The sequence below is a fragment of the Streptopelia decaocto genome (genome assembly GCF_964273445.1).
Source record: "Streptopelia decaocto genome assembly, chromosome: 5".
NCBI classification, from domain to species: Eukaryota; Metazoa; Chordata; class Aves; order Columbiformes; family Columbidae; genus Streptopelia; species Streptopelia decaocto.
Window position 1 is genome coordinate 9,502,719 of NC_138659.1, and position 22,735 is coordinate 9,525,453.

At 44.2% G+C, this 22,735-nt stretch overlaps 2 protein-coding genes across 2 annotated transcripts; both read left to right on the forward strand.

Moving 5' to 3' along the window:
• Positions 1-1,941: 1,941 nt before the first annotated feature.
• ZRANB2 (zinc finger RANBP2-type containing 2) lies at positions 1,942-12,922 on the forward strand. The gene is made up of 10 exons (XM_082053996.1): positions 1,942-2,075; positions 2,396-2,448; positions 2,550-2,658; positions 3,520-3,602; positions 4,854-4,930; positions 5,464-5,601; positions 6,444-6,616; positions 8,757-8,843; positions 10,474-10,638; positions 11,188-12,922. The coding sequence occupies exons 1-10, from the start codon at positions 2,020-2,022 to the stop codon at positions 11,249-11,251; spliced, it is 1,005 nt and encodes a 334-aa protein (XP_081910122.1). The 5' UTR covers positions 1,942-2,019; the 3' UTR covers positions 11,252-12,922.
• Positions 12,923-14,496: 1,574 nt separating this feature from the next.
• Positions 14,497-22,374, forward strand: PTGER3 (prostaglandin E receptor 3). Its single transcript, XM_082053611.1, has 2 exons — positions 14,497-15,724; positions 19,541-22,374. The coding sequence occupies exons 1-2, from the start codon at positions 14,900-14,902 to the stop codon at positions 19,826-19,828; spliced, it is 1,113 nt and encodes a 370-aa protein (XP_081909737.1). The 5' UTR covers positions 14,497-14,899; the 3' UTR covers positions 19,829-22,374.
• The last annotated feature ends 361 nt before the right edge of the window (positions 22,375-22,735 follow it).

Consider the following 22,735-nt stretch of genomic DNA (forward strand, 5'->3'; position numbering starts at 1 on the left):
GGCTATTACAGATGCAGAAAACCTTCCAGCATGCATTAATTTATTCTTTAAGTCCGGATGTTTTTTGTCTCCCTGATACTACACTTCAGGACTGATATCCCTATTAATTATGAAAGGGTTTTCCCTGACATCACATAAGAATGAGTGAACTTCCAGGGGCCAAGCTCTGGTTTTGGTTACAGTGGCACATGTTGTGCAGGAAAAGGCAGGAGACCGCGGACAAGTCCTGCTTGGGGGAAGTCTGAACACTGAGACATATGACATGATCCTGATGCACCTTGTTCCATATCACGTGCAACTCAAAATCATCTTGCGTTCGATTTCCAGTGCAAATCGTGCACACTGACAGTGATGGTTTGTTGGTTTTTTTCTAATAGAGTTATCAATACGTTGATATTTTAAATGTCCCCCCTGAATTCCATTAAAAAAGCAGGCTTTTAATCTGCTCCAACAACAGTACCTGGAGAAATGTATGTTCCTGAAGTGCCACCTGCTGTACTGGATTAAACCTTATTGGTGCCAGGAGCGAATCCTCCTGGGCTGCAACAGGATTCTACAGCTTTTTTCAATCTCTTTTTTATTTACTTCATTTTAAAGATCAGTGCTGACAAAGTGACAGAAGATTCATTGCCATCTACTACAGCGCTAACACTCTGATATCTCATTTAAGTTTAGGCTGATTATTTAGTGCCATAAAGGAATGTCATTTGGAGAAAAAATTGCTAATTGAGGTTTTAAATTTGGCAGCTGCCTGCCCATGAGGCAGTGAATGTTCTGACTCTGGGGCAGAGAAACCAGGATTTTTCACTGCCCTTGTTCAGAATTCCAGCACAGCCCTTCACCTGGGACCTCCTCTGGCTGCAGGAAAATGCAGGTTTAGTCCTTTCTGATTATTATGGACATTTTATAACCGTGAATTTCTACACAACCCTCTGCAGCAGATGCCCTAACAAATTTTTCCAGTGCACTCACGCTGGTTTGTATTTTTTTATAAATAAATAGCCGTAACACTGTCATCTCACGACCTGGAGAGGGGACGTGACAAAAACCAGCCCTGCAACCAGATTCCAGGTGATTTTTCCACAGGATGTGGGAGGGAAAGTGCCTAAAAACTGCCAGGAAAGTAAGGTTTGCTATAAATAAGCAGTGCTGAGGTGCTGCCGGCCAGGCTGGGGGCAGCAGGGCCTGCACATCACAGCCAGTCCAAAACAACAAGGCAAAGGGGTCAAACCCACTCACAAACAAACCATCCAGAGGCTTCTAAATCATAAGAAGGTGTTCGTTTTTTTAAACAACAGATTTACTTGAACTCTCTAACATTTATACTGAGGCTCAGTCTTTTCATATTAAAAACCCTCTGCATGTTTTCATGGGGATTTTGTTCAGGCATCATCACAGAGAAACCAGCCTGAGCTTTGAGCGCTTTACGAAAATGAGGCCTTTTTTTTTTTTTTATTATCTATCACCAGTTAATGGGTTTCTCTGTCTATTTTGCTCATGAAGGTGTACAGGTACGGATTCACACATGGATTTCCCCCTGAGGAGCCTGGGCAGTTCTATCCCCAAGGGCTTTTGGGTGACAGAGCCACACAGCAACAGTTGGAAGAAAATGAACATGAACAAATGAGCTCGTACGCGAGGGACTTTCACCCCGCCAAGGCTGGCGGACAGAGGGGCTCCCCAACAGCCAGAAGGGTTCCCAATAGACACAAGGGCTCCCCCACAGGCACAGGGTTCCCCCGCCAGCCCCTCTCCTCAGGTCCCAGCCCGCCCGCGACCGCCCCCGCCAGCTGCATTGCGCATGCGCATCCCGCCGGCCCGCTAGGGGGCGCGCCTTCCTTCGCCTCCTCTTCCAGCTGCCGAGTTGAGGCGTCCGAGCCGCTGCCTGACCAAAATCCACCCCCGGCGGCTGCCCCCGTCTCTGCAGGAGCAGGGCGCAGGCGGGGCCAGGACAGCCCTCCCGGCGCAGGACCCCGGTCCTCTTGCGCGGCGGCGGCGCTCGGCTCGGCGGGGCCCAAGATGTCGACCAAGAATTTCCGCGTGAGCGACGGGGACTGGATCTGCCCCGACAAGAAGTGAGCGGGGCCGGCGGGGCGGCCGGGCTGCGGGGCGGGACCGGCCCGGGGAGCGCCAGGCGACGGGGATCCGCAGCTCCCCCCGCGCTGGGCTGGGCCGGGCGGGTCCCGCTGGCGGGCCGGGCCGGGGGAGCTGCCCTGGGGGTTCCGCAGCTCCGGGCGCCTCAGTCCACCCTGGAGTCGGGCACGGCCTGAGAAACGTCGTGTTTTAATCGGGTGCAAATTCAGTTTTAAATATAAAGGCGTTTTTATTAAGTCTCGCATGTGGGCATTTTCCAGCGTTCAGTTACCCACCGCCCTCCTTCTCTTTTTATTATTAGGTGTGGGAATGTTAACTTTGCTAGAAGAACCAGCTGTAACAGATGCGGAAGAGGTGAGTGTCTGAGATTAAATGTCTTTTTCTCCTCTATTTCTGTGGGGTTTTTTTAACAAGATGGTTAACCGCTTGTTTTTTGTTTCTGTTTTCTTTTCCAGAGAAAACAACAGAAGCCAAAATGATGAAAGCGGGAGGGACTGAAATAGGAAAGACGCTTGCTGAGAAGAGCCGGGGCCTCTTCAGCGCGAACGACTGGCAGTGTAAAACGTACGGGCTGCTGAGAACCGCAGAGCATCCTCTCGGAGCCACACAGCACGTCTGCAGTGGGATACTCAGTGTTCTCAGTGTAGATTTAGTTGTACTGGTGAGAGAGGAGCGATGAAAACTCGCAGCTGTTCTACTGGTGCTGTTTTGCTGTGAGGATTTTTTTCATTTTAGTTTGCTGGATGGCAGTTACTAGATTAGCATGGCTGGAGAAAGATTTTGGAAAATCAAGACTAAAGAGATAAAAGTTTATGTTTTTCTTTGATGAGCTGAGACACTTTTCAAGTTCAGAAGAAATGGGTAAATGGAAGTAACGCCTTCATTGCTGGATGATACTTTACTGTCAACATTCACTAAATATTTAATAGCAAAAGTTTAGCACATAGGTAAATTCTTAGATGTTTCTCCAGGCCATCAGTGGAGAATACTGAAATCTAAATTAGGAAAAGATTATTTAATAAAATCCTTTGATTTTTTTTTGAAAGGTGCTTTCAGATTTTCTGGAGTGCTTTAAAAATTCAGGTTTTTGCTGATTGAGTAAGATGACTGACTAGGGAAACCTGGATTTTTAAAATTTTTTTCTGCAAACCGGGCTGTGTTTTGGTTCGCTCTGTTCCTCAACAGGAGAGGGGCCAGTGTCCGAGGAGTCCCTTCAATTCAGAGTTGTTGTGTCTTTCCAAGCTCAGAGCGTCTCCCAGCTGTTAGCCCTGGGGTTAATTGTGTTGTGCTGGTGGCTGCAGATCACCACCACAACTGGCAAATACATTTTATGATTTCTTTTTAGAAGTGTTGCCTCAACATTTAAAGTTTTTGATACGTAATAAATTGTTTCTTATTTCTATTTTGTTATTTTTGCCTTTGAAGATGTGGTAATGTGAACTGGGCCAGAAGATCAGAATGTAACATGTGTAATACCCCAAAGTACGCTAAACTGGAGGAGAGGACAGGTGAGATGTAAATGGTTTTAAAATACTCAAATTACTATAAGAAAAGCTCTTTTTTATAAGTTGATCTAATTTCTTTAAAGGGATCGTTTTCGCAGCAGAACGAGCAGAGTTGATGGATCTTTCACATGCAGATAAATGTATAGGTGCTTGGGCATGATGACTTTTAGCAGCATGTAAAGTGCGCGATGGTTTCATTGGAAAAGCCAGTGAACATTCAGCTTAAACTGCCTTGATATTCGATTTTGATACTAAGACGTTTGGGAGGAGTAATACAATGTTTCATTAAATTTGAAGAGGTCTTGTGTGTGTAGCGCCTGTCCGCAGAGGACTCAGCAGCCACACAAACGGTGCGTGGAACCTGTGTGATTAGACTCTGATCTCTTAATGAGGCTGGAGGTTTGATCAAACTGTGACGCATTTTAATCTCCTCCTGCATTAACAATGAACCCGGCGGTAACCAGGACAGCGATATCATCCTTACAGCGCAGCCAGAGCATCTGTACTGTTACCGCTGCAAACCGGGTCACGCAGAGAAATTGATGCACAGAGTGTAACTCTAATGCAGATAAATAAAAGCAGTGTGGGAAAGAGCACAGAGCTTATTATTTGAAAGGAAAAACAATATTTTTAATATTGCTATTTAGTACTGTAAGAATATTAAAGAATAATACCTAATTCTATTCCATATAATTAATTTTTTAAACTATTGTTTTTTCAAGTTCTGGTGTCCTTCAGAGTAGCTTTCCAGTTGCGTGCAGGGCACCCAGCGTGTTGCACACATTTGCAGTAAATTACGAAGTTAGTTGAAATTAAAGCAAGCCATTTGAGTTTGCCACTTGGGATAAAAAGGAATAGAAAAAATCTTAAGGCAAATTTTGACTGTTGTACAATTCCGTGCAACTGCAGGATGCTTTTATTGCTCCCTGATAACAGATGTACAGCTGCGTGTGTTGCTCAGCACAGCTAAAATCCTGATTTTGATCTTTTTCGTTCTTTTAAACACCGTTGCTTCTGCGTTGTTTATGTGTCTTAATCCATTTTCTCCATTAGGTTTCTGAGGAGCTATATTTAATTAATGTGTGTGGGGACAACTTTTATTCCTCTTGAAATCACGTTACATTCTTATGGCTTATGTTCATAAACCCACGGAAACTTCTAGCACCTCTATGAAAGTTTATTCTAAACTTTGTGCTTACTGTACCTGAATTGGGTGCAGCTCAAGCAATTGTCTTGTTTTACCACTTTTTAAAGGATACGGAGGAGGATTTAACGAACGAGAGAACGTTGAATATATAGAACGGGAAGAGTCAGACGGGGAGTATGATGAGGTAAGACCAGGCCCAAGTTTTACTCTGGAGACACGTGCTGCGCGATGCGTTTAGGGGACACACGTTTGCGCTGCTCAGAAACACGTTGTGACGTGTCTCTTCGTGAAATGCTCAAGCATAAAATTTTGGAACTGGAAGTGAATGCGCCTGTTGTGTCTTTTGGGGGCTAGAACTAAGAATGAATTCAAATTAAACTGGTATAGGCTGAGTTTGTTAAACTTCTGAGGGAGCTGCCTTCAGAGGCACGCGTGTTCTTTTCAGCCAGATGTTCAACACTGTTGCATAAAGATAAACCTGTAGACACAAACATGAAATACTGGTTTGTTCAGATTTCCATGAACTCTTCTGGTACCAATTGTATCTCAGCCAAGCTTTTCTTTTGCTAATTGATGTTTCGTGGTGCTTCCCTTTCCCTAGAGCAATATCTTATTTGAAACTGATGTGCACTTATTTTCTTATTGAAGTTTTATCAAAATATACAGTTGGAAATTACTTTTGTTTAAATCATGTACTAATGGAATAAAATTTCTTAGTTTGGACGCAAAAAGAAAAAGTATAGAGGGAAGGCTGTTGGTCCTGCGTCTATCCTGAAGGAAGTGGAAGATAAGGAATCTGAAGGGGAAGATGAGGAGGATGAGGATGAAGATCTCTCCAAATATAAATTGGATGAGGTAGCATGGTTTATTTGTCATTTTTCTAGCAGTTATTTTTTAATTGTTACTACAGTACTGTTTACTGGCAGTAGGTAAGGTTTGGTCTGTATTTTTCACTGCCTTTAGAGCACCATCAAGGAGTAGCTTTCAGAATAACGGTGCCTGCAGCTTCTGTAAAGGGTGGGCACAAGCTCTCTTTGGTTCCAAATACCTCCATTCAAAGATGTCTCACTTTTTGAAACCATCAAGAATTATAAGCTTATCTGAGATAAGGATCAAAAATTCTGAGATCTTTACTTGGAACCTTTTTGTGTAGTTACCATTTAAAGGGAATGCTCTTGAGTTTTACTCTCAGTCTTTTAAAACCATGTCAGACTTATTTTTTATAAAATTATTGAGACTTCTTTTTCATCTTTCCTGGAATACGTGACCTTCGCCTGTTGGATTGTCCACATCTCTGGGCAGCAGTCCTGCAGAGATATGCGCATGTGCTGATTTTCACACAGCAATCACCACATTCTCTATAGGAAACACAGCTGCAGAATTGTGCTCTGGTTTTAGCTTTTGGATCTGAAAATTCTTCCAGGCACTCATTTAAAGTAATTGGTAAAAATGAATGTTCTTATTAACTCCATGAAATAACAGAAAATGGGACTTCAGATGAGGTTTTTGCAGACTTTTTATTAGTTTGCTTTGAACCACAAATCTTCACTCACTCTTCACGCTTAAAATTTGTGGATCTCATTGATGCACTAACAACAATCTTTTCAAAGCTTAAAAAAAAGCACAAAATCAACCATAGAATAAGTACAAACACTAACTGAAGATAAAGTATTTTTTGTATATCTGTGTGTTTTCAGGATGAGGACGAAGATGATGCTGACCTTTCAAAATATAATCTTGATGCCAGTGAAGAAGAGGACACTAATAAGAAAAAGAAATCCAATAGGCGCAGTCGCTCTAAGTCTCGATCTTCCCACTCCCGATCTTCATCGCGCTCATCCTCTCACTCAAGCTCAAGGTCTAGGTCCAGGTAAACGGGTACAGGTCAAGGGTAACGCCAGGCAAAATGTCAGTATCTAACTTCTTTATTTACTTTTTTTTCTTGATTGCCTTACAGTTTTAGTTTAATAATGTTAACAATGTTATGTACAGAATTTCCACAGGTAGTTAATGTTCTGTTCTGCCCTCTGTGAATCCTTGGCAGGAAGGCTTCATATGTCTTGTTGCTTGTTTTAGTGAATTTAAGTTGATATTTCAGTTGAATCCTTCAAATACCTTTAAAAATATAAGTTAATTTTTATTTTTAGGGTTGTTGGCCAATAAGTGATTAAAAGAATGAACTGTTTTTAGCAATGTTGAGCAGAGAAGCAGAAGTGGGGGGGATTGTTAAAGTAGGAGGAGGTGGCATAAAAGGGCAATGATGCTGCAGTCCAGAGAGGCTCAGGGAGAGGACAGAGTGGAAAATATCCCAGAAATAAAGAGAAGAAACTTGACCTTAGAGCTTTGTCACTTGCTATCAAACTAAGTACAGTGGCAATGTTGTCAGGATTACAATAAAGGTTTATATTGATCATGGGGTCACAAAAAAGGTCTACTGGGTAGATGTAAGATCTCACATTATTATTATATTTAGTAATATATGAACAATTCAATAAATGTTTTGTAATCATATGATGTAAATGATGATGTAGCTTTTTAGCTGCCGTACAACTAAGACGAGGATGACACTGATAGGTTTGAGACCTCAGATTCGGTACTAGCTCATAGGTTTATACACAAAGTTCATATATGTACAGTCCAAGTTTCTTCTAATGTTCCGAGCCTTGTCACTGCACCTCTCTGCTCTGAGAGCTGTGATCACTGCCTGAGTCCTGCAAACCCTCGTACTAACCACACGTCAGCCAACAGCTGTTTTGTCTTTCTCCCCATTGCTATCGTGCTGTTTTTCATGCTGCCTCTTCTCTGGAAAATTGATCTTCCCGACCCCTGTTGGCAGTGTCACACCTCTGTCAGTGCTTCCTTGAGACAAGGATTTGCTGCCTGGTTCCAGGGAGGACAGTGTGAAATAGGGACTGAGCTGGCCACTGGTAGCCCTTGCTGTAACGAAGGGAGGGGTGAAGGTGGCTGTGCCGCCCTGTGGGAGGATATATTCGAGTGCAGTTCTCAGGTTTAAGGCTGGGAAGGTCAAAGAGGAGAGAAAAACTTCATCTGGCCATAGCTTTGTTCACTAGTGCACGATTGTTAACAGTGAAGTACAAAGTAGCTTGTCCTGACTGAAATTTGCTGGGGGTCTTTCAACTTTCTGTTGAACTTTTTGCTTCTAGCTACAGATAATTAATTGGAAATATCATGTGCCATTTTTGGATACTTCTTTGTGGTTTTTAAAAAGTTAAATATACTTTGTAGTTAATGTGTGTTCATGCTGATTTTGTTTTGCACAGTAAAATGAAAAAGACATGGTAAAAATATAAACTGGGAGGTTGACAGCATGTATAATATATTTTTCCTGAAAGTGTTTTTAGAATTTGTTTGCAATGCCTTCTTTCTACAATGGTTACTGATAGTCCACTACCATTTTTACATTTCTTGTGGTTTGTGCCTTAAAGAAAATCCATTGACATTAAAAATTGGAAAATAGTTTTGACTAGTTACAAGTAGTGTTGGATATGTCTACATTTTAGCCAAGAATTAACTACTACTTAACTTTTAATGCAGGTGAAAGTTTTAACGAAAACTTGAAACTGCTTCCAAAATGCTTGTGAGAACTTACCTGGGGAGAGTTGGAGTTCACTGGTCTTAATGCTCTTAACTACTCTGCTTTGAAAATAAACTGATGGTTTTCAAGTCAAGGCACAAATTAAAAGATGAGGCATTGATTTCATGAAATAGTTAATAGACATGCAGTTGTTTCATTTTGCCAAATAACTGCAATCCTGTTTAACTTTTGTGCTATAGGAAAAGTAATACAAAGCTGACTTTTGTAAATGTTTAATGCATCATCTTACATGTTTACGTTTCTGTTTTAAAATGTACTATGGTGATACTGGGGGTAGGGGGACATTGTCACTTGTTTAGTGGTACTGATGTCTTGTTGTCTCTGCTGCTAACAGTGCAGTTATTCTGCTAAAAATGAGGCAGACACTGGAAAGAGTATCTTCGTGTTGTTTCAGGTCCCACTCAAGAAGTTCTTCCAGTTCCAGATCAAGATCTCGTTCCAGTTCCAGAGAACAGTCTAGATCTCGTGGGTCGAAATCAAGGTGAATGAGGTAGCACTCTCTGCTTGCAGAGAGAAAACAGAGCAGAAGAACCAACCGCTTGTTGATTCCATTGTAAAATTGTGCCGGTCAAAAAACATTAACTCATTTTTATCTCAGAAGTCAGAATTCCTGGGATCTCTGCGCGAGGTAGTTACCACCACAGATGTATTTCTTGAGAGCGCGAGGTTGTGGTTGAAGAGTTAAGTCTGATCTAAACTAGATGAGTGGATGCTATAGACTGTCTCTTGGAAGGAAGAAGAATTTGAATGCGTGTTCGCTCACTCCAGTCATTTGTGCTGTGTTTGCCGTTTCCGCTTTGGCTACTTGATGTGGAAGAATGTTAGAAAATATGCAATACTTGTGGGTTTGTGCTTAGTGATAACTTATCTACCGTAGCTAACTTCTGCTAGATAGTGCGGGGGGATGGATAAAAACATTGATAGTAAACCCTGGGAGAAGCTGACAGGAGTTGGAGCTGGCTGGTGTTTGTTGTATAGTGGTTATGGAGCTGCATGGGGAAGTATCACAAAACTGTACCAGTTCCTTGAGGTGTCCTTGCACGGGGGTCCTATGGCAGGTCTTTCCCTTTGCGGTGGAATGAAGAGAATCTTAAACGTGTATTCAGGAAAAGAAATTGAAGTTGGGAAGACATTTGGTGGCATAAACGTGCTGTGGGTTGTCCCGTGAGGGTCAGTGTGAGATGAAGTCCCTGCTTTTAGGAAGAGAAGAAGGGTGTTTGTGTCCTCAGCAGACGCTGAGCTGGGTTCATGGCTGGTGCCACACGACACACAGCAGCGGCCCGCGGCGTGTGGGCTTGTGAGGAACGGGGCTGCTGGGGTGGCTTCAGTGACAGCCCTGACAGCATTTTACCAACAGCCTACACTGTGGTGGTAGGTCTGTAAATATCCAGCTTGCTGAAAAAAAAACAACTAACTGGTAGGTGTTTTTAGACATTTTTGGAATTACAGTTGAGGACTTCCGAGCTCTGTTACTTTTCCCACAAGTGTTTGGTTTTTTTTTTAAATAACCAAAGTGATTTTTGAATCCTTGTAAGTGAGGCTGCTTCATTGTTGTTTGTTTTTTTTTTTTTTAATGCCAAAGTGACTGTATTCTAAGAGGGTTTTTTTAATATTTTGCTTGTGGAAGGTCTTACTCTCTACCCAGTTTTCTTTTGAGATTTGTAAATACACCTTCTGAGGGCTTTTACTATTCTGGTTAGATAAAAATCACTTGGCAAATTTCCAATGTGAAATATCCATTAATGTGAAGCAAAACGTTGTGAAATCAGTGTTACACCTGTGGGTTTCAAACTATTTTGCTTTGAATTTGACTACCGAGAAAGGTCCTTGCGTAGGTACTTCCCGTCCTCATCTCCTGTCACTTCCTTGTCAAAATGCGTCATTCTGGAAACACTATTTAGCAAAATTTATTAAGAAAATTACCACAGCAGTGAAAGTCTTTATTGGCAGATAACTAAGGAGTAAGTATTAAAGCATCTACAAATTTGTTTGATAAAATGCTGATGTAAATAGAGTAGTGAGTGTTCATGGAAACTGTCTCGTTTTGTTCTTTCTTTGTTCTTTTTCTATTATACCAGAATTAAATCTGATTTATTTCTTAATCAATAAAGATCCAGCTCCAGGTCCTACAGGGGGTCTTCCACCCCAAGAAAAAGATCTTACTCAAGCTCTCGTTCATCATCTTCCCCCGAGAGAAGCAAGAAGCGAAGTCGTTCTAGATCTTCTTCATCTGGTGATCGCAAAAAAAGACGATCGAGATCACGGTCACCCGAAAGGTTTGGGTTTATGTAGAATAAGAATGGGTGTATTTAAATGTGTGATTTTTTTTTTTTTTTTTTTTACTGAAGGACTGAGGTTTACTGGGAAATAATTGAATCTGATCAGTTATCCTGATATTAAAAGTAGTTTTCTCACCTCCCCTAATATTCCTACCTATTAAAACCTCTGTAATTGCCTATGTTTTTTCCCTCCAATGAAACCTCCTCCCACTAAGAGCATGTCCATAGAAAGACCCAGGTCGCCATTCTTACAGTGTGTGAAAGTGTTAAGCTGTACCTTACTGATTTATTCTCATTAGTAAAGATTGCATTTAGAAATTTTATTCTACTCTCAGTATTAAACTTAGTTTTCAGTATTAAATTCACATTAATGAGCTTAGTTATTTCTGTATTCTACAGAATATTCTATCTACTTCTGTATTCTTAGAAGGCCCCTATCAGAAATACTTGGCTTCCAGCTATTGTAGGATGCAGACTACTCAAAGTGGATGCCAAAATTAATTGCAACTTACTTCTTTGCATGCTTTCTCCGTTTATATCTTACAGACGCCGCAGATCATCATCTGGATCTTCCCATTCTGGTTCCCGTACAAGTTCTAAAAAGAAATAATGCAGTAAAGCTCACATATAAAAAAAAAAAAAAAATTCCAGTCAGTGCATGAGACATTTTTAAGAATTTGGTGTCTTACTTGGTCAGAAGTGCTAAATCTGCTAGTAGAGGTGCATGTCTGTCCTTGCTTTCTGGAAAACTGCAGCTTTGTTCAGTCATGAAACAAAACCTGAGGTAGCATTTTAAGCCATAAACTCCCCAGAGGAACTGTGAAGTGCTTGTATTGGAGTAAGGGGGTTTTTATTGTTTTTAAAGACTCCGTTACTCAACTCCCGGCTCTGACGCGTGTGAGCAGGCACAGGTTGGATCTGTTCTGACACAGCTCTGCTCTTCGTGTGACAATGACAAGTATCTGAGGAATATTGGAAGAACCCATGAGCTTTCTACATCCAGCTCCGGAGCTTGTTTGGTGGAGCTCGTGTGGGACCACAGGAGATGAGCGTAGCTGTAGGCCGGCGCTACCCACTCCGCGGCCGTAGTGAGTACTTAGGTCTAAGTATTTGTTATTTTTCTGTGTTGAAGTGTAGCTGGACGCCCCTCTCTTTAGCTACGCTCAGTGCACAATAGCTGTGAAATACCCAGGCCATGGTATGGTGCTGCAGAGAGTGCATTAGACTTGGTCCCTTGGACTGTAGAGATGGTTTCCTGCAGTCAGGACAGTGCCCTTTCTGCAGCGGGTTCTGGCTGCGGTATCTCGCATGCAAGGACCCAGGACTCTGCGATCCTTCTAGCAAAAGGATCATTTAGGAGCTGCCCTTGAGATGCAGGAGTGTGGAACTGGCTCCTTGGAATCACGTGAAGCTTCTGCAGGCCGGCTTTAAAATTCATTGAGGGCTGACTTAAAATTTTCAAGGTATCTGAATTTTATTTATATTTTAAAATGAAAACTAATAAACTGTGTAGAAAGTTCTGACATCTTAAATGTGTTCTTCCTCAGTCATTTTTTTTCCCTTAAACATAATTTATGGCTTAAAATGCTTTATTGAATCTATTTTACTAGCAATATCCCATTAAACCTTGGTCTCTCTTGAGCTCTGTTTGGTTAAGAAGGGTTTAAGTATCTTCGGTGCCATCACAAGGTAAGTATGTTAAGGAAAACTCTTCTTTATAGGCAAGCAAACAGCAATATATCTCTTTATTTCAGTAGTAAAACTTCCAAACCCATATTTGACCGCTGCTTTTTTTTAAATGAACTGCACAAAAACAAACGGAGCAAAATTTAAAAACTACGTTTTTTTTTTTTTTTTAAGAACTTTCTTTTGGACTGGTCTATAAGCAAAGTGGTTTTGGTGTAGAAATATTTTGATAATCGTTTTGCAGATAAAAAGTGCTCTGCAGTTTCTTCTTTAGTGCTTTCTTTTTTATCTAATTTCCATGCTAAATGTATGTAGATTGCACAAGAGCAGGTTAGTTTGTAACTGTGCCTCTGACAGCTTCCAAGTCCAACTACTAAATTGTAAAGATCAGATCTAGACGCTATGTTGTTAGCCTTTGGTTTTCTCCTCGTGCTTTGTATTAAAATTGTTGCCGTACTTAACAGGTGAAAGTTTTTAAATTTAGCACACAATAGGCTACAGGCAAAGGAAAATTAAGGTTTCATTGGGCTTAGATAAAATGTAAGGCAAACTGATTCTGTAGACAAGTGTAAATAAAAGCTGTGAGTCAACCCTGCAGTGAGTGCTTTCTCTTGAACAGAAGCAAATCTTTCTTTATGACCTGAGTGATGTTGTTGTTCTCTGTTACTGCATTACCTGCACTTACCTGCCCACACATATCACACGTTCTCAGATTGTTTCAGGTCTTTCAGCACTGAACATATTTGTGGACTAAGGCAGTAGCCTGTTTAAAATGAGCTTTTACAAATCTTCAGGGTATTTTCTGCTGTCTGTGTTCCATGTTGTCCTTTCAGAAAGTTTTCAGAGAAAGCAGTATGTTTAAATCAGTTTGATTTCCACATTTTCAAATGCAAAGGCACAGCGCCTATAGTAGTGTTTGCTGGTTATAAATGACATAAAAGATCTCTTTTTACTTACTGCATCAGCAGCTAAATAAGAACCAAACATGGTCCACATCTGATAAGACACAAAGCTGAGTTAAGCTCAAGCACTAAAAAGGTGTGTGTTGGATGGTGACGTTACCTCCAGATGCCCTAACAGTCAATTTTTCCTGTTCCACTATAAAATACTTCGCTTGGCCTCAGTGTAGCCTTTGGGATCTGGTAAATTGCTGCCTGTAGAACTAACAGGTATTTCTGGGCAGCTTTACCAAAGATCAGTGATGTTTGCCATGGCAAAGGAGGAAGTTTTGATGAGTTTGAGTTAGGGATAATGTGCTGAGATAAATTAAATACATTTGTGAAAGCAATGGTGGTTTTGTGTAAGCATTCTGCTGCAGTAACTGAAAACTAGGAAGTGATTTTAAATATAAACAGGTAATTTTAGGTAAATTTGGCAGCAGAGTAAAATGTTTCATTTTTCTTCAGATAGTCAATTAGTAATAAAAAGCATTAAAATGTATGTATTGGTGCATCTTAGAACACGATGGCTTTGTGTCCATGCCAGGAAACAACCAACCAGAGTCAAATGCATTGAATAGTCAATGCTGGGTCTCACCAACTACCAGACTCAAGTGTAGTTACAATGAGCTAATGCAGTCAGTAGTTACACCAAATAATGTGCAACATTTTCAACCCTTTGGGTGCATTAGGCATTTGCTGCGCCTCATTCTGTTGGGATTTTTGGGGGATAATGTGTCGCAACCTGGGCTTGCATTGCTGATGAGCAGGCTGATCTTAAATCATGGCATTTTAAATGCAATAACAGCATCATCAGCCTACCTTTGGGGAGTGATTGAACGTAAATAACATTTCAAGAGTAATGAAAAATACTCATGTTGAAGACACTTGGAACATTTGTCAGTTCAGTGTAGCACTGCGAGACAAATGTTGAAACACAAAGAGCAAGGTGGGCAGGATAACTCCAAACAGTAATGATGCACTTTTCATCAAGGTATCGAGAAAAGCCTCTGAAAAGTAAATGTTGGGGAGTGGGAGCTGAGGTTCTCCGTAACCTCATTTTAACTGGTGACCGTGACAATTTCACGTCGTGTTCCGTTAGAGAGGACTTTGCGCTCGAGTCCTTGTCAAGCCAGGGGTCAGCTGAGCCCCGTCCCAGAGCTGCACGGACAGGGCCAGTGACGGGGTGGGCAGCCCCGCGGGGGACAGGGGACAGGGCCAGTCCCGGTGCCGCCCGGGGGCAGCAGAGCCCGCGGACCGGCTGGGGCCGGCGGGGACACCCCAGCCCGGAGTCCAAGGGAGCCACCCCCGCGGCGGGGCACGGCCAGGGACCACGGACCGCTCCTGCGCCCCCAGACACGTCCTGCGCCCTCGCAGCGCACCCAAGCCCGAGGGAGGTGCCGGACCCTGCCGCGTTCTGCCGGACCGTGCCGGCTGTGACGGAGCGTTCCAGGCTGTGCGGTGCCGCCTCTCTCCCCCGTGCGGGAGGAGCCGCCTCCCCCGCCTGCCCCTGCCTCATAACGGCTCCTCCCGCCGCGCACCGGCCGGTAGCGCTTCCCGGCCCCGCCGCTTCTCGTCCTGCCGCCGCGGCCCGGGCACGGAGCGGCCCCTCGGCGCTCCGGCAGCCCGGCGGGATGACCCGAGGCCCGCAGTGCCAGGGCGGCCCCAACGGCAGCGAGCCCAGCGCCATGCCGGACAACGGGACGGAGCGGGCAGCATGCTGCGGAGCTGTCACCGTGGCGTTCCCGCTCACCTTCATGATCATCGGCCTGGTGGGCAACATGCTGGCCCTGGTGCTGGTCGTCCGCTGCTACCGGGTCAAGGAGAACCAGCAGAAGCGATCCTTCCTGCTGTGTATCTTCTCCCTGGCGCTCACCGACCTGCTGGGGCAGCTGCTCATCAGCCCCATCGTCATCGCCGTCTACCTGGCCAACCGCTCCTGGGAGACCATCGACCCCACGCACAACCTCTGCATCTTCTTCGGCTTCAACATGACAGTCTTCGGGCTCTGCCCGCTCTTCATCGCCAGCGTCATGGCCGTGGAGAGGACTCTGGCCATCCGCATGCCCCACTGGTACGCCAGCCACATCAACGTGCGGGTGACCACCCTGGTGATGCTTGGCGTCTGCCTGTTCATCTGCGCCTTTGGGCTCCTGCCTGTCATTGGCCTGGGAGAGTACACGGTGCAGTGGCCCGGGACCTGGTGCTTCGTCAGCACCAGCAACAGCCAGCTCACCAGGAACCTCGTCTTCACCTCCATTTTTGCCCTCCTGGGGCTCCTCTCGCTCATGGTGACCGTGGTGTGCAACCTGGTCACCGTGGAGGCCATGGTGTCTCGCTGCCGGAACAAAGCGACCATGTCGCACTCCAGCAAGCAGTGGGGACGGATCACCGCAGAGACTCTGATCCAGCTCTTGGGGATCTCCTGTATCCTCTTGATTTGCTGGGCACCACTGCTGGTAGGTCACTCATCCCCCACCATGGGTTAACCCTGGGCCCCCTCCCTCAGGACAGGGTGGTGGCACTGGCGGTTCAGGTTCCGCAGGGACTGTGTGGGCATTCATGGGCTCTGCAGAAAGCAGGGACAGGGACAGAGCCCGGGGGTGCCAGGTGTGGGGAGCTGATAGGAGGACACAGTGGCTCCCGCCCTGCACACCCCATCACCAGCACCCCAAGGGTGACGGGACAATGGAACAAGAACAAGAACTGGCTTGGTCCTTGTTTGAAGGGACCTGTGAGGAAGTTCATCAGGAGCTTACGGCGATGGAGCCCTGTGCTCTTAGGAAACAGCCACTGACAATTTTTTATTTGCTCCCACCTTAAACTTATTTCAGTGCTTTATGAGAAAAGGTACTGCTTCTGCTTGTGTCTTCTGGTCTTCAGCAAGTCGCTCACTGTATCTTATTTACGGCAGCATTCTGGGCTTGTTTCTGTTTTTTTTTAAAGGACCCTGGCATTTGTTTCCACTATTTTGTTATTCCTCACGTGCCCTTTCTTGAGTAAACCCCTCCTCATGTTTGAGGAGTGGAGGAGGCTGAATCCACATCTCGGTCTGCACACTCGGGAGTCTGGTACCCTGTCTGAAAAGAGCAGCTTATTCTGTTCCCAGAGGATAGTATGATTTTTTGAAAGTTTGAGCTTGCTGGGAAGGGCTGAAGGTGGTTGTGGGTGTTGGAAGTTATGTGAGAGGTACCTAATGGCTGGAGAAGGATTTTTCTTCCTTCTTGTGCACAGAGAACCCAAGCTCTCGTGAATGGGGCTGTGACACGAGGAATGGCCAACACAGCTGATGGGTGTGAGCTAAAAAGAGAAAACAAATTAATTTAGTAACATTATCCTTGAAATGCCATAAGAATCTCCAAAATAAGCCTTCCCCAAAGTAAGAGGCTGTGAATTAACTTTCTAGAGAACATTAACAGCTTGCGACAAAAGTGAAATATGAAACCACACTGAAAATTCAGTGAGAATTTGCAAGCAAATAATAATGTTCTGTCCCCCCAAGCCCCAAGGACTGTTGGGTATGATAAGTTAAACCAAGGTGGCTGCCCTGTCCCATTTCTGCCGTCCCACTGATGGGCACAACAAAGTGCCGAGGGGAGACATCAGTGTTTCTTTGTTTTGCTGAAGTTAACTGTTGCATGCTTGTCTGTAGTAAAACAGCTGAAAAAACGGGAAGGCATTCGTTAAATGAAGGACACGTGTTTGTCTCTCAGCCCGTGTTTTTGTAGCTGTTCTGTTGGGATGTGGGTTCTGCCCTGAGATGCTCCCTGGAGCAGGACCACAGAGCCATCACACCCATGGGTTTAACCAGCCTTGGAGAATAGAGAGAAAACCCCCGAGATGAGGGACACTGTCTGTCTGCCTTCAGCCCCCGTGTGCTCAGAATAACCCATGAGGACGCAGGGACCTCTCTGGCTGCTTTGCTTCCCGTGGCGTTTTTGCGGATTTAGCAATGGGGAGTCAGACTGTTACGGCTGCCCATGCTGTGCTGAATGGGTCTGTGGGAAGGGTTAATGGGATGAGTTAATGGGCAGTGCTAATGGGATGAATTAACAAAGCTAAGCGCAGAGCAGAGGCTGTGCTAACACTGCTGGCACCTCCAAAAACACTTGTGGGGCTGGTGGAGGAGCGTGGGGCGGTGGGACGTGAGCAGAGTCACCGGCCAGGAGCCGGACGCGTGAGGAGCTGCTGGTCTGGACCCTTTGCACGTGTTTCATGATGGTGTGTGGGGCTGGTCCCTGCTGGGCATCCCGACTGGAATCCAGGGCGAATTTTCTGACAGTGCGGCAGTGACACTTGAGGGCAGATAATTTGTGCCGTGGAGTTCTGCAAAACTCCTCTGGCTAATCAGCGTGTTCTCTGGTCTTTATATGCTGGAAATCAAGCACCTTCCTTGATTTCCTTCAGCCACAGAAGGATTTTTATACATAACACTTTAATGTTTTCTGTACAACTACAAAGTACGAATTAGGAAAAGTACAAACTGGAAAATGATATTTGGGAAAATTTTTGTCTTTTTAATTTTTTTCCCCCTACGTACAATGGAAGTTCACTGTGGGCTCTTTGCAGTACAGCAGTACAGCAGCTGCCCGGGGCAGTGGCGCCGTGTCAAGTGGGAGGGTCGTCAGCCCAAGAAATAACCCCAGAAAGTCCCTGTGAACTACAGGCCAACCTCAGCCATATACTACAAAGATATTGCACAAAATGCAGCTTGTCTTTGGTTGTAAGTTTGCAAACCAGGATAGTGGAGGTCTGATGGTAGTGGAAAATTACATTCGGTGATAACAGGAACATTTAATTTACTCTAATTTAATAAATACAATTTTTTACTATATTAACATACACATTTTGAGCCAAAATTTTTATTGGCATAAATTGTATTGTTCCACCTGATGTTGTTCCTCCAGCTTTTGCAGGCCTTCTTTTAATTCATTTAGAAGACCAGTACAGGCCATGATAAACAACATTTAAGGACATCAAACAATTAAGATTTCCAGTAGAGCAATTGCTGGTCCGATAAATATTCCAGTAAAGTAACATTATGTAATGAAACCAAAAATAAGCAGCAGTTGTCTGCTTGGAAACTGTATTTTATTAGCCTGATATTTTTGTAGCTCCATGGGTTCACTTACAAAAGGAACAAGACAAGGTCTGGAAAACAAGGCTCATTGCAGAGTTCCCAAAGGAGGAGCCCCTCTGGTTTGTCCCAGTATTCTTTTCTCCCAGGTTGGCTCCAAGGGAAGCCAAGAGAAGGCAGTGTAGAGAGAGCTGTGGTGGTGACAGTGACCGTGACTGTGACAGTGTCCCAACAGGCGGCGGTGGCAGGGGAAGTGGTGGGGCTGTGGTTGAGTGGCTCTTTGATGCGGTCGGGATCCATATCTCTCTGTACTTTTAAAAGCTCTGCCCATGGTTACTTATTTTCAGTTTTATTTAAATTAAAGGTAGTAGATTAAATCTTCAACTGCTTCTATTTAAAGAAACACGTACAGTTCTGCATTGCTGTCCAAGCTGCCCTGCCTTCCGGACTCATCATCAGTCACACATGGTGACTGATCTAGCATCCAGAATATCTCTTGGAATGGAAAAATCCTACCCTGTAGCCTCTGCTCCTGGCCGCTCTTGCTCCGAGTGTCCCCATTTCGGGCAACAGCAGCAGCCCAGATGTGACATTTCTGGGTGACGCTGTGCTCTGAGGACAGCGTTCTGAGGGAAAACCTGGGCTGGTGTTGCTGCTGGTGGGTTTGTCCTGGTGCTTTCCAAAGGCTGAAGCAGAGACGTTGGGCAGGGCTGTGAATGACTGACGGCGAGTCTCAGGCTCTTCCCTGCGTTTTCTGTTTATTTAGCGTGTGGTACCACTGGCCTTTGCAAAGTTAGATGTGCAGCAGAGCCATCATGCACAGGTGTCCATCTCCTCCACGTGCACAGGAGACACATCAAAATCGTAGAATCACAGAACAGTTTGTGTTGAAGGGACCTTCCCAGCTCCCCCAGTGCCACCCTTCCCATGAGCAGGGACATCTTCACCAGCTCAGGTTGCTCAGAGCCCCGTCCAGCCTGGCCTGGGATGTCTCCAGGGATGGTTCATCCACCACCTCTCTGGGCACCCTGGGACAGGCTCTCACCACTCTCAGGGGTGATGATTTCTTCCTCATGTCTGGTCCAAATCTCCATCCTTTAGTTTAAAACCATCACCCCTTGTGCTATGTGACTACCCCTAGTGACACACAGACACAGTCTTGTAACAAATATCACTTTTTCCTCCCAACTCTCTGTAGGTAATGATGTTGAAGATGATCTTCACCAACACGTCATTGGAGCACTGCAAGGGCTTCCCCCTGGACACGCAAAACCCAGACCTGCATGAGATCTGCAGTGTCTACCTGACAGCTGTGCGCTTGGCCTCGCTAAACCAGCTCCTGGACCCCTGGGTTTACCTGCTCTTCAGGAATTTCCTCCTCGAGAAGTTCTGCCAGTTGGCCAGAGCCATCTCCAAGTGCTCCACCAACCAGTGGAAGGAGAGGTCCATCGCCCTGGCTGAGGAAAGCCGGCAGACTGAGGCCTGAGGGAACACCCAGCCCTTTGTGTGGAAACTACTTTAGCCAACAAGCAGTTTTAAATTTTACTGTGAACTGGGCTATTTGTAACATGTTTGTGTCTGCATAAATAGCTGACAATGGTGGCTTTATAGTGCCAAATAATTGTTTGTTCAATGTGCCCACAATTCTTAAATACAGAAGAAGGAATTAAGTTTGTGGCTGCGTTCTGTTGTTATTGCCATTCGTAACTAAGCTGCAGAACATGACATTTTGTGTGCCTAAAATAGAGTTTGGAGAGAATTTTCTTGCATTAAGGTAGAAAAATGAGTTTCCTACCAGTGGACACTTGGGACAGATTCAACAGATTAAATTACTGATGAGATCCACTCCTATATATATTTTAATACTAAGATGATCTACTTCAGAGAGTCCTTCTTCCTCCTTTTTTTCTGGAGGGACAAGGTGAAAAGGGGGGAAAATACAAGAATGAAGGGAAGACAAAACTAGGAGGCTTTATTTGGCTTTCAGTGCCTTAAAGCTGAAAAGGTTGTGTTGTACTGATGACGGTACATCTGTCTCTTTGGAGAACTGAAGGCGGCACAAGTCTCGTAACACATGGGCTTGTCCTGCTAAATACTCATTGTGCGTGATGCTAAAATCAGCTCATCTGCCAGGGGGATGGAGCAGTGGGACAAACAGCACGGCTGAGAAATCTAATACTTCTTTTTTTTTAAATAGCAGCCTGTGAAATAGCCGGGCATTCCAAGAATTGCTGTTTGTGAAGCAGACTATAAAACTACTTTGAGCAGATGGAGAGAGCGATAAACAGGTTGTAAGAGACAGTAAATGTGCTCCTTCCTGTAGATTAATGGCAAAGGTTTACAAAGCCAAAACCACTGTTTTCATACGAGTTGTTTTATTTGTAAATGCATATGTCTAGGAATAAAATGAACATCACACGATCTCTAAATCATGTGGATGCCACTTGAAACTTCTTCGTTACTAAAAAGTCCTATAAAGTGGCCAAAATAGTACCCCCAAAAAGACAAATTTGAGAGATACTGCAGCTTTGGGAGTTTGTAAAATAAAACAGACTGGAAGAGGTGGGTGGAAGTGTGTGCATTAGTCAGATCTTCCCCACAAATAACCTTCAGGTTTTATTAGAAAACTGAGTTTGAATCTGTTTGTGTCGCATCTGAAGTTTATTTTTCAAAGGGCTACATTTTTTCCTTGATTTCTTAGCCCCTTTGTAGACGATAGCCGCCAGTGTCTCCTGTGTCACAGCCTCTTAGGCGAAATTAGATGCAAATACAATATATCATGTGTTTGTACACCGTATGCTATGTGCCATGTAGTGTTGAATTCAGGGGCCTTAAAGGCAAATGCGTCTGCTAGGAATTTATTGCACAGGACCTTTATTTTTACTTCTTTTATTTATAAAAGTACTCAAAAGAGAAACTGGCCACTCGTCTTGTTCTGCTGCATTGTCTATTTGCTTATCTTCCTATCAGTCAAACAAAAATAATTAATCTGATGGCAGAAGCCACAGTTTACATAAATCTGATTTTATCTGGGCGGCATTTGTGTGCAGCCTAAAAGCGAATGTCTGTCTTTAATTCAGGAGCCAGCCTAAAACCACAGAGGCGCATTGTGTACAGGCTGCCCTTCTTGTATCAGTGCTCAGCAGCTTCTTCAACTTAATGAAATTAATTCCCTTTTAGTTAGGAGCTGACCGCATCCTGCGCTCACTTACTCATCAGCACTTTGGGAAACACAGTGAAGTAAAAATTTCACTCGTTCTCTTTGAAAAAGTGCCTTGCAGGATTCGTATTTTTATTTTTAAAAAGTTATTTCGGAATATAAGAAGCCTGTTCTTCTGCTCAGAGCATTGATATTGTTCCATTTATGTACATCAGCTTTTTAAAACAAATAAACAAAGCCAGTCACTTGTAAAATATGTCGGGATGACCTGAACAGTTGGACTAAATCCTTTTTTCTTGCACACAATCCACCAAATTTGTGGTAACAAGAGAAGGGCTCAATCTGAGGTTGCTGTGGGAAGGGATCTTTGTTTGGTTCTGGAGGATCTGAACATGGGTTTGTTCTTAAGGGTCGGGGAGGTTTCACTTCAAATAATCGTGTCACGCTGTGCCTTTTCTTAGCAAAATAGGAAGCTTTTATATTTGGAAAAAGGCAGTTCGGTCCGTCTTTGGCTGTGGTAATAAGAAGAAGCTACTTTAAATATCAGAAAATGGGAAAGAACATCTAATTTTGGAGCACTGTTTTTGCCAGCTGTGGCTGCCCCTGCAGGAACACACTTTCAAAAACTAATTCGAAGGGTTTAGTGTCTGTCAAAGCTTTTGTTTCCCATGTACTTGTCTGAGTGGTGAATTTTTGTTGCATTTCTTTAAAGATGCCTTTTATGTGATGTATTTAAATTCCACTACAGTCGTGTTTCTAGTACTGGTTTTAATATGTTGTACTTCTGTCAAAGACATTGTGGCAACTGTCGTGTGTGGAAAAAAAATGATTTTGAGATCATCTTTTTTGCCTTAAAACCAGCTTGTTTGTGTCCCAAACCTGTGTGTGTTGTATCAGTCGACATACGGCTCGGCACAATAACCGGTCCCCATTTCCTTACCGCTTCGGATGCAGCCTCACGGCCATTCGCACCTCCTGCTCCTGCGGTCCCTCCTAACACCCAAAGCTGTGTTTAGTGACAGCCGTGCCGACAAACGGTGACGTGAGCTTTGCGAAAGCAAACCTGGCTCCCGGCGGGTCTGCAGGGATCAGGTTTTATCTGAGCAGTTCCAGCTGCGGCAGCTCCCGGCTCCCGCACGCTGGGCTCGCACCTCCCCAGTGCCGTGTGTGGACAGCAGAGGGGACTGGGGCTGTGTCTGTTTTTTTTTTTTAACATTTTGTGATTTTAACACA

What these genes read in the sequence shown, in the direction of transcription:
- ZRANB2 (XM_082053996.1), top strand. Translation starts at nt 2,020, where the DNA reads ATGTCGACCAAGAATTTCCGCGTGAGCGACGGGGACTGGATCTGCCCC. An exon ending in TAAACTGGAGGAGAGGACAG is followed by an intron (nt 3,603 to 4,853) that starts GTGAGATGTAAA and finishes CACTTTTTAAAG; the next exon opens with GATACGGAGGAGGATTTAAC. An exon ending in CAGACGGGGAGTATGATGAG is followed by an intron (nt 4,931 to 5,463) that starts GTAAGACCAGGC and finishes AAAATTTCTTAG; the next exon opens with TTTGGACGCAAAAAGAAAAA.
- PTGER3 (XM_082053611.1), top strand. Translation starts at nt 14,900, where the DNA reads ATGACCCGAGGCCCGCAGTGCCAGGGCGGCCCCAACGGCAGCGAGCCC. An exon ending in TTTGCTGGGCACCACTGCTG is followed by an intron (nt 15,725 to 19,540) that starts GTAGGTCACTCA and finishes AACTCTCTGTAG; the next exon opens with GTAATGATGTTGAAGATGAT.